At 50.6% G+C, this 11,028-nt stretch overlaps 2 protein-coding genes across 2 annotated transcripts; one reads left to right on the forward strand and one right to left on the reverse strand.

Annotated features, from left to right (window-relative positions):
* Window positions 1-573: 573 nt before the first annotated feature.
* Window positions 574-4,332, reverse strand: LOC123188017 (uncharacterized). The gene is made up of 4 exons (XM_044600045.1): window positions 3,711-4,332; window positions 3,460-3,561; window positions 2,453-2,553; window positions 574-1,140 (listed from the first exon to the last, which is right to left on the reverse strand). The coding sequence occupies exons 1-4, from the start codon at window positions 4,023-4,025 to the stop codon at window positions 996-998; spliced, it is 663 nt and encodes a 220-aa protein (XP_044455980.1). The 5' UTR covers window positions 4,026-4,332; the 3' UTR covers window positions 574-995.
* Window positions 4,333-4,370: 38 nt separating this feature from the next.
* LOC123188013 (protein LONGIFOLIA 1) lies at window positions 4,371-9,641 on the forward strand. Its single transcript, XM_044600042.1, has 5 exons — window positions 4,371-4,954; window positions 5,994-6,061; window positions 6,148-7,857; window positions 7,975-8,092; window positions 8,738-9,641. Exons 1-5 carry the CDS (start codon window positions 4,762-4,764, stop codon window positions 9,523-9,525), a joined length of 2,877 nt encoding a protein of 958 aa, XP_044455977.1. The 5' UTR covers window positions 4,371-4,761; the 3' UTR covers window positions 9,526-9,641.
* The last annotated feature ends 1,387 nt before the right edge of the window (window positions 9,642-11,028 follow it).

Genomic DNA, 11,028 nt, shown 5'->3' on the forward strand with positions numbered 1-11,028 from the left:
CTGCCGCAGAAAGTTACTGGTATACGCCATGGCCCATGGCGACAGCAGCAAGCTAGCAGACCGGGACGGTGTGGTGCCGCTTGCGCACGTCTCGGCTGAATCCCTCGCGTCGTCGTCTACCCGGCTCCCCTGCGCGCGCGCGCCTGCGCGCGTCTGGATCGGTGGATCTTGGCGTTGGGACTTATTGTGTGTGTGTGTGTGGCGGCGACACACGGAGGACCACCGGAGTCCGCAGCGCCATGCATGAGAGTGCTCGCTGTTGCAGCCATGCTTCTTCTTGATTGGCCTAAAACCAGTCACCTGTCGGTGGACGACGGGTTTATTTCCCTTTTAGAAAAAAAAAGAAAAAAATCGGTGGACGACGGGTGGCGTGCTATATTACTGGTCGATTACACAAGCTCGATTGAGCAGTAACGCCTGTGTACCACCTTTCTTCTTTTTTTTTTCAAAAATCTTTCGATCTAGTTTTCATCAACTGTCAAGGTAGTACAAAGAACAACAGAAGTAAAAAATTATATTCAGGTCCGTAGACCACTTAACAACGACCACAAGCACTGCAATGTGCCTCTCGCACTGAAGCGGGACAAACCTTATTGTAGTAGACAATCGGGAAATCGCCGTGCTAATGCGCTACGGGATCAGCACACCAAAACCGCAATCGCCGTTGATGAAGAGAAGCGTAAGTCGAAAGGATCCAACAAATAGACACATGACCATTGACGAATGAAGACCGGATCCATATGGATCCATCGAAGACAAGCACTGAACGAATACCACAAGATCCGCCGGAGACAAACCTCCACATGCCCTCCAACAATGCAAGAAGCACCGCCGGAATAAGGGCTAGACGGGAAGAACCTTAATCCATCTACATAGAGCCATCACTGCCTCGTCTCCGAGCACGATACAAACCCTAACAAAACCTAGAAAAACACCTTATCACTGTGATAGTATCTCGGCACCGATGCGAGGTTAATGAACCTACCTCGTGTTAGCTAGTAGGCTCGAAGCCGTTCCCCACGCTCCAGCAAACGATCAGCCAGCTGACACTGCATCACCGCTAACACCGTGTCACTTGAATTTGGAGCGAGCCTTTTCGTTGAAAGCGCATTAAACTCCATCAGCTGGCCGTACGTAAGGCTGGTCACAATGGGGAGGAACTTAGGAGTAATATCACACACTTCAATACAACTTTGCTTATGTGTCACATATTTAATAAAGAGAGAGGTGCTTATAGTAACTAGCTAAGTTACCGGAACATCACACACTCTAAGAAACAATGAGTCTATAACCTAATAAATACATTGTTGCACGACACTACATAGATGTTCCTACCCACTGTGGAGGTAGTAACATGGTCTAAAAAAGTGTGTAAGTTATTAGACTATGTTCTTACCCATTGTGACCAGACTAACATGCTGCCTCGTAATAACTGTCCTGTCCAAACACGCTTTCGGATCCATCCATCCATCTTCAGATCTCCTCATCTCTGTTGGATGGCGGGAACCGAGAGTTTTGCCAAAGGCAGAGCTTTTAACCCAGCCATGCAGGAGTCCAGGCCAAGGGGCCCCAGGCGCAGGCGGCAGTAAAAGCGATCACCGATTCACCGTGACATACATCTGCCGATGGATCCACGTCCACAGAGCGTGCGTGCGTGCGTGCGTGCGTGCACGGAGAAGTAAGTACGCTGGTACACCGCACAGGTTCCGCCTGCCTCCCTCCCCGTCATGCATCGTCACGCCAAAAGCGCGGAGAGGATTTACCTCTTGGGGTAAATACACGGCGTCACTGTCACGTACGCACGCACTTGCGGATCCGGCCAGACCTGAGGTATATCGTATGGCGGCTGTACGTACGTATACGTGTACGTATCCCAGTCGCACTGACGTACGTATACGTATGGGAGCAGGCGCCAGGCAGAGGTCGTGCCCGCGGGGGGCCGGCCCGTCGTTCTCCCGTCATCCCTCGCCGTGGTTTGGCAGCGAAGCGCGGCACGGCCGACCGGCCACGCCCCACCGGTGAGCTGTCGATCCACCCGTTCTATTCTATCCGCGGAGGCCGGCCAGCAGGAACCTAACGACATCACCCAATGGGGAGTACGCCACGTACGTTGCGTGTCCAGCGCCCGGAGCCAGGCACGGTACACGGTCGGCGCGCGCGTGCCGGTGGTTGCACGTACGCTCTGGCCCGGCGCCCGCGTCGTCACGGGCATTTAACGCCGCCCCGCCGGCCGGCGTCGTGCTCCGGCTCCGTCTCCGGCTCGACGAAAACTCCTGTGCGGACTGACACAGATCACATGCCGGCGGAACCGGCTCGCGCGCACCGCCTCTGCAATATGGGTCCTCAAACTGCTAGTCCCAAACTTGGTGTGAAGTTGCGCTCCACAGTATTTGCACACAGCCTTGAAATCACCATCTACGAGAACCAAATCTACTTCATAATGCTCCCATACCTTGGACCTTCTAACATGTGGTATTTGACTCGTATCCTCATCCATGAAATCAGCAGTCTCCGAACCCTCTGACGTAGACATGCCTCAAGTTTTATAGCACACTGCAGGGGGAAAATATGTGGAAACTTACTGTTAGAAAATGGTAGAATATAAAGCAAGAAGGTAGTGAAAGAAGAGAGAACCTAACAAGTTACTGTCATCATGAATGGAGTTACTACCTATGTGAGGCCCTAACATTTGCCCATTCACTTAACTTTCTGGAAATGGTTATTCAGTGGTTCAGGTGTGCATTGGTTTTGGAGTTCTATATCCAAAAAATACATTTTTTGCTACTAATATGTTACAGATTGCAACTAACAGGGGCCACATTGCTTTAAAAGAATTTAGGGCCATAACAAGATTGCAACTAACAAGTCAAGAGTATGTACATACACATGGAAACTTGCAAAAGAGACTAGCTGTACATCAGTCATAGATACATACAGTGAAATCAATCTTGTGCACATGTAACTTCCTGATTAAGCCTAGTGCTGCTATTCATTCAGTTATATCAAAGCAGAGTTTAGCTTCATCCCAGGGGCCATTGATCTGAACCCGGCCAAAAGTCGGTGGCCAAAATTGCACATATGCTGCACTATTGTGATCATTGTTATTAGGGATGTGCATCTTCAAGCCTGATATTATGGTTCAGTTTGCATTCTTACTTACACATCTATGCGACACAACCAAGTGAGCAGGACATCTATTTATAGAACAACACTACAGAAGCTCTAAACTTTCAAGAGCAAGAGTAATATATTTTCAGAGATGTGTAGTTCAGATTGTGCAGTCAGCAACCAAACCAGAACAGACTCATCTCCCTCTTCTCTCAGTTTCTAATCTGGAACATGGAACAATGGTTTTATCCCCTGTTTTTTAGCTTGCATTGATATCTGAATTCAGTGCATCTGCAATTCTGCACGACACATTCAAAATCTGCAAGAGTAGGAAAAAGCTGTGGAATCAACCTGGTTGCTGTTGTTGTTGTTGCATACGAGGAGGGGACCAGCAGGATCGGAGCACCTTGCCGTCGTTGCCGCCGGAGCACCTTGTCGCGGGAGGAGCAGGACCTGGTCAACAGGAGGAGCCGGTCAGAGACAGAGAGAGAGAGAGAGAGAGAGAGAGAGAGAGAGAGAGAGAGAGAGAGAGAGAGAGAGAGAGAGAGGGAGGGAGGGAGGGAGAGGGAGAGGGAGAGAGAGAGGCGGGGGAGGGAGGGTACCTGCCGGCGAAGGGAAGGTGGCGCGGCCGCGCGACGGAGGAGGGGGCGGCACCCGAGGGTAACGGCGAGGCGGTGGCGCAAGGAAGTGACGGCGAGGCGGCGGCGCAAGGAGGGCTTGGTGCCCGAGGGTAACGGCGAGGCGGCAGCGCAAGGAGGGGGCGGCGCCGGAGGGTGACGGCGAGGCGGCGGCGCAAGGAAGAGGCAGGGGAGCAGGTGCGGCGCGGGGGAAGACCGGAAGAGGCAGGGCAGCACCGCAGGCAGCGTGTGGGTAACTGGACGCAGCGAACCGGGTTGTACCCATGGTTTGTAGCCCATAATGCATCAAATGATTTCAGCCCATAACCAACTATACCCAAACTGGTTCCTCTCAAAACTGAAACCAAACCAAACTTAAGAAAGGCTCAGCCCAATAAGACCTAAACCAATCAAGCCCATAATAAAAACCAACCCATTTAAACCAGTTTTTCTAAAATCACTCCCAGATTTACGCACCGGTGCGCGCGCCCGGGCACCCGCAATGATCAGCGCGCACATGGGCTTGTGATGGACGCGCGCGCGCGCGCAGGACCAGAGACACGGCTTGACCCACCCCAGCACCCCATGCCCCCCACCCCCTCCCTCCTCGGCTCCTCCCTCTCTTATTTCACGCGCCTCCCTCTTAAAATCCCCGAGCCCCCCCTCGCTCCCTCTTCCCTCCATCCATCCAACCCGTCCTCTCCCCTCACCAGGTCACGAGAACCGAGCAAGCCTCTGCATGTTCTATCTATGAGCGAGTGACGCCGCAATCATCATCATAAGTAGTAACATTCCTCCGCCGAACTCACAACGCCCATCCCAAGAGCCTGCAACACTTCTATATCTGCACCTGCATCCATCCACACACCGCTGCCTCTTCTTCTCCTGCTGGTTTCAGAACCTTCTCCTGCTTTTGCTATCTCCGGCAGGGTGCCGCTGCCGCACGGTGAGCGTGCGTGTGGCCTGCTGTGAGCGGTGAATGTGCGGCGGCCGTCTCGTTTGGGCCGGCGTTTGATCGGTTTGGAAGCGTCGGGGGATGCCGGCGGCGAGGAGGGTGCTCAACGCCTTGGCCGACGACATGCCGGAGTTCGACCGCCGCCAGATGGGCTGCATGGCCGGCATATTCCAGATCTTCGACCGCCAGCGGATGCTCACCGCGCGTCGCGCCGGCGCCGGCGCCGGTGCCGGCTCCGGCGGGCGGCAGCCGCAGCAGAAGAGACTGCCCGCAGGTAACCCCGGCACCTACCTCACCATCTCCATCGTTGGCTTTCCTGCCACCTTGTGTCCATTCCATTCACATTCACACTGCCATCGAGCTCTGGCGTAATCTTCTTCTTGCTTACGGTTTCATCATCTTCGGTTTAATTAGCGGATAGTCTCCGGCTTTTTAATCGCTCTCTGAATCGCGCGCTGCAACTCGTTCTGCCATCGTTGACCAGATGCCAGAAAGCCATCAAGTGGTTTTTCCTTTGTCAGAGAGATTGCTTGCTGTGTTCGCTGAACACAAGTCCTTTCAGACTGCCATCCAGAGTTGGGTAACATGGACAGTTGTTGATAGGTTCAGAAAAAAACAACAACCAAAATGGTTAGTAAATAAAACGGTACGACAATGGTAGAAACTTTCTTTCTTGCAAAAAGCACGGTAGATTCCCAAAGTTTAGGTCGGAAAACAAGTTTCTAAAATCCTGATTTTATTTCAAGCATTTTTGCTGACAAGAGACAAAAGGCCAAAGCTCAAAAAGTTTGCTGCTAGAACTGCAAGGAGAACATCTAGAGCTGCAGCAGTACATAAACAGCAAAGAAGAATCTGATGAGTCTGATCTCAAAAGCGTTTCATTAGAAATAAGAATGTTCAGTGACAGCGCCTAACCACTTTTAGCACTATATGAGCCGGGCATTGACATGGTGACAGGCGATTATGTGTGTTATTGTATCCAGAAGTAGCATTACTATTTTCAGTGAAGAGGACAGCCCAACAGTTGATTACTGAATTTCTTTTCTAATTGAACTGAAGAGGACAGCTGAACTTTTGATTTAAGAAAACATTCTTGAGATGGTAGATTAATCAAAGATGATAGGTTAACAGCTGAGTATATTTTTTCTTCTCATGTTACAATAATGGTGAATAGAAACAAAAAGGCATCACCTTTTATCCCATCACAAATCCATCCATTTTATTATTATTACCATGATAGGATCATAAAGTGCTCTGTTTTCTCTGTTTTAAAATTTAGACCACTATTCTAATGTCCTTTCATTTTTGTCCAGGCCGTACTCCACCAGAAAGCAGCAGCAATGTTCCAGTGCAGAGCTCAAGTACCCCCAAAATCATTCTGGTGATTCCCCAATCTGGAGTAAATCAACTTAATTTTATTGGCAGGAAAACCAAGGAGAGGACCTGACCTTTCGGTTTATTTTGCAGGAGAAAACACTCAGCAAAAGCATGACCGAGAACAGTAGCCTCTCAATAGAGTCATCAAGAGCTTCTTGTTCTTCCTCTTCATGCTCCTCTTTCTCGTCGATCGACGGCAGCAAATCAGCTCAACAGGAGCTACCGTACATCAACGAAGAACTCTTTCCGCAGAGGCCACCGAAGAGCTCACCAAGTCTGCAGGGCGCTGACATGGACACCAAGACCGCACAGCCGAACGTCGGTTTCAGAGACATCGTCAAGGACTCCATCAACCGGGACTCGGGAGGGTTAACTGTCATGACCACAGCGAATGGAGCAAGAAGGAACGCGCAGTACAAGGACTCGCCAAGGCCATTGCTGCTCTCCAAATCGATGGACGGAACCTACGTCATCAGCATCGACAGGACCACCAAGGCCGTCCCCGCAAACGTCGTCGAGTCCAGTAGGCGTTTCCCGGAGCAGTCGCGCTTCTCATGCGACGATCGGCGGCTCCTGCGGCCGGCTGAAACCCAAGAAGCCAAGAAGCCTTCTTCCACAAGGGCCAAAGAGCTTCCTAGGCTGTCCTTGGACAGCAGGAAAGAGTCTCTGAGCCCAAGTTCACGTCTGAAGAGCTGCAGTTACAGGAGAACCGATGACTCTCTCCTGGACACTCTGAAGCCTCAAGACTCCCCGGGCCACAGGCGTTCCAACAGTGTCATCGCCAAGCTCATGGGGTTGGAAGAAGCACCAGATGCTATGGGGATGCTGGTCGCTGATAGCTACGAGCCTGCAAGATCACCAAGAACAGCAGCACAAGCCACACGGAGCGAGCGTCCATCGCGTTCGCCCAGGAGAGATTGCCAGGATGCGTGTGGTTCCCTGCCGAAAAACGAGCCTTCAGCACTGAAAACAAGACCTCCTCCAAGAATTCTCACTGAAGCTGCTCCCTGGAGGCAGCAGGAGAGAGGCGTCAGCGTCACCAACAGCAAGGCTTCACAATGCCGAGACGCTAAGGTGAGGCCAAGAACCCCATCTCTCTATGCCGATATAGAGAGAAGGCTTGGTGGGCTCGAGTTCTCGGAGTGCAACAAAGACTTCAGAGCTCTCAGAATTCTGGGTGTGTTCCATGCAAAGGATGCTAAGCACCAGAACAACGATGGTGATGCCGCATCAGTGGCTTCTCAGAGCCAAGAAGAGGATTCAGCCACCACCAGTTCCAGAAGCTTCCAGTCTCCCATTGTAGTCATGAAGTCATCAAGAACCACCGAGAAGCCTGCGGTCTCAGTTGCTCCCCTTGCAGGGCTGAGAGGCCTCAGGAAGCTGCAGCCCAGAGATTCATCCTTCACTGACAAGAGCGAAGCCAGCACAAATGAGAAGATCCATTCTCGCGTTGCAAGGGCTCAATCCAAGTCTGACGAACCTGCCAGCAGAGCGAGCTCGCCAAGGCCTACAGGGTCATCAAGCCCCAGGTTAGTGCAGAGGAAGGCAGAGTCGGAGAGGAGGTCTCGTCCCCCGGTCTCACCAAAGTCTCCAAGCAAGAAGTCAAATGAAGCAGCATCCCCAAGAGGAAGAACAAGATCAAAGCCTTCTCAAGTGAGGAGCAACCGTGACAATGAGGCCTCGCAGAGTCCAGGAAGAAGGATCAGCTTGGCGAAGCAGATTGACGTCAGTATAATGGATTGTCAAAGTCCTCTGGTTGCCAGATCATCATTCGTCGACCCAAAAACACCGAGCCAAAAGGTACAGATAAATAGATATATAATCATATAGTATGAAAGAAACCAGCCAGCTCTAAGTATTTTTTTCTTCATATGCTCATTGTTAACACTAACTAACGGAACTTCTCATTTTCTTCAGAGCCCTTCTTCAATCCTGGGTTCAGATCACAAGATCCATTCACTGGAGAACGCCCTGAGCCCCGTGTCGGTCCTCGACACATCCTTCTACCATAAAAGTATCTCAGATTCATTCAAAGGTGAGAAGTTGATCTAGCATTTTTCCTGCATATTCATTTGCAATGACATATAATAGATAAACCACCAATTTGTTAGTAATAATCGATAGCCACCAGCTGTAAGATCAATGGCATAATAGGTCCTACTATTTGGTCCCATTCAATTCAGAAGCACACAGTGCTATGCAAAGGACAAACATAGTTAGCTGTAAGCATACCAATGCCGCTAGTGACAGATAATCTGCATTTAAGGCTACCAGAGGCAGCTCGTGGTCCTGCGAGTGGGAGTGGGAGGGGGAGGAACCACATCATATTGATAGTTGCATCTGATGTGCTGGTGCTGAACAGTGCTATTTTCGCAAGCCCCACATGTTGCACTCGCTCATGCAGCAGCATGATGCATGTCCTCTGGTGTCTATGCATTGCTAGTGTAGATGTGCCCACCAGTGTCCCCTTTATAGATGCACCTAGTGTGTGTGGTTCAGTGAATCATGTAGACAGAGCAGTACAGTGAATTCATATCTCCAGTCTGATCCATGTACATGTCTGTTTCAGTTTAACTGTCTGTAGCAGATTCAGTATTTCTGTCTGGTACATTATTTTTTTCTGTGGTTGTGTCAAGCATTGGTTCCTTAATATGTGTACATCCTTTTTCTGATTGTTCAGATGGCGAGACGCATACCTCAGACGAATGCTGGAATTCAAACAGCCTGCCGGACACGCCGCAGTCGAAGACGAGCAGTGAAGTCAGCCAGATCAAACCAGAAAACCTGGAGGCGCTCATTCAGAAACTTGAACAATTGCAATCGATGAACGATGAAGCTGCAAACTCCAAAGATCACCAGTATATCTACGAGATACTCTTAGCATCTGGTCTTCTGCACAAGGAACTTAGCTTCGCAGCGATGCCTGCACAACTTTCGCCATCCAGCTGCCCGATCAATCCAGAGCTCTTCCTCATTCTAGAGCAAACAAAGCCGCACTTCATTTCAGCGATTCAGGCTGTTACCGGAGCTAAGAAGAGTTCTGACCCTAACATGGAGAAGCTTCATCGCAGAATTGTGTTCGATCTGGTAAATGAAATTATAGCTCAGAAGATGAACATCTATAGCTCTGCAAGTGGAACGGCGAAACTTCTTCGGTCAAGGAAGTTAAGTGGGTGGCGTCTTTTCAAGGAATTGTGCACAGAGGTCGACAGGCTCTTATCCGAGAGCTCGGCAGCGAAATGCTCCGAAGAGGATGAGGATGAAAACATACCATTATCTGAGGATGCATTGTATGAGATGAAAGATTGGGGTAGCCCTGAAGGTGAGCTACAAGGCATGGTTTTGGACATTGAAAGATCCATCTTCCGGGACCTCATTGACGAGGTCATAGGTTGCGAGGCTACAGAGAGGATGCAAGCTGGACAATGGAAACTGCGTAGGCAGCTGTCTTTCAGTAGTATAAACTGAATACGACTGGCGATAGTCGTTGTTTCCATTAGGAGGCTTAGCCACTAGTATAAATGTAACCCTTTGTATTTTTCTGAAAACTGAATTATATAGAAGAAATATAATTATTCCTGGAACACTGGTCTCACTGACATTGACGCTAGTGGAAGCAAGCAGTTGAATATCAGTTATGCAGTTACAGAAAGTCTTAATTTTTAGTAGATGTTACAGTACTTACTTTGATCAGAATCAGATCATGTTCCATTTCTTGATTGCACAACTACTGTTTGTTCCATAATACGCGATCACACGAAGCAACCATTTTGGCTCCTGTATGCCAGGAAGATCGCACACTGTTATACTACTAGATAACAAGATGTTTCCTGCCAGATGGGTGTGATAACGCCCACTAGAAGTTTCAGGCCTGCAGTTAGCTCCCAAAACTGTTTGCACATCACAAAGGAAATTCTACGGCAGCCCTACCCCGACACTCGTACGAGGACGGTGTCCCTTGAACCGATCATCGTCTCACAGTAAAATAATTGATGCATTTTATATGGATATAAATGAACATCCATAGGTTGGAATTTATGCCATGTACAGGCGAAAATCAGGCCCCCACCTCGGCGCAACGACACGTCGTCGAGCTCTCAACAAGAGAACTGTACCACGGTCAGTGCCCGATCATCCAGGACACCGGACTCATCACACATGATGCAGGATGTTAATTGATTTGTACTACCGGCTAGGGAGGAATGAACAGGAGAGGGCACCGGACACATGGCGCGGTTTCATCGGCAACAGCTAGGGGAATGCACGGGAGGGGGCAGGCATTTCTTGGAGAGGACAAGGCGAAGGCGTACCTTGGGGGGGCCGGCCGCGGCGGGCGGAGCTCCGGGGCCGCGGTGATCATTCTGGGCAGGCAAGGAGAATTTGGCACTGTAAAGATTTCAACGCCACTGTTGGAGAGGTCAAGAGGCTGATCATGGCGACGCACGTGGAACCGCGTCATCGCGGCGGCCGTACCGGGGCCTGCCCTGGTGGAGGTCGATGCCTTCCGGGCTTGGAACCGCACATGGAATGCCACTCGCTCGGTCGTCTGGAACAGGAAACCGGCACTGGTGGTGGTCGATTGATGTGGAGCACGCCGTCCCGCTGCCCTGGGCGATATGCACACCTCGCGTAGGCATTGCGTCGAGCACGTGGTGGGCGTCCGCGCCGGCGAGCCCGTCGCTCCGCGCCGCGGCGAGCTAGATAGCCCCGTAGATCTCTGGAGCAGAACGCTGGCGTCCAAGGCACGCGAGCTATCCAACCTAAGAATCACAGACCCGTTGAACACGGTGAGAGCATCTACTCACATCAGTCATCAGCTAGAAAACATAGACCCATATGCACTGCTCCTCCATCTTTCCTCCAGGCAGCCACACCCAAGTACCCACTTTCAAAACGGTGTGCAGAAATTCTGGACTCAACAGGCAGCCGCATATATACAAACACTGAACAGGTAGCAGTTCACAACTTGCG

Source organism: Triticum aestivum, chromosome 2A (assembly GCF_018294505.1).
Source record: "Triticum aestivum cultivar Chinese Spring chromosome 2A, IWGSC CS RefSeq v2.1, whole genome shotgun sequence".
In the NCBI taxonomy this organism is placed as follows: Eukaryota; Viridiplantae; Streptophyta; class Magnoliopsida; order Poales; family Poaceae; genus Triticum; species Triticum aestivum.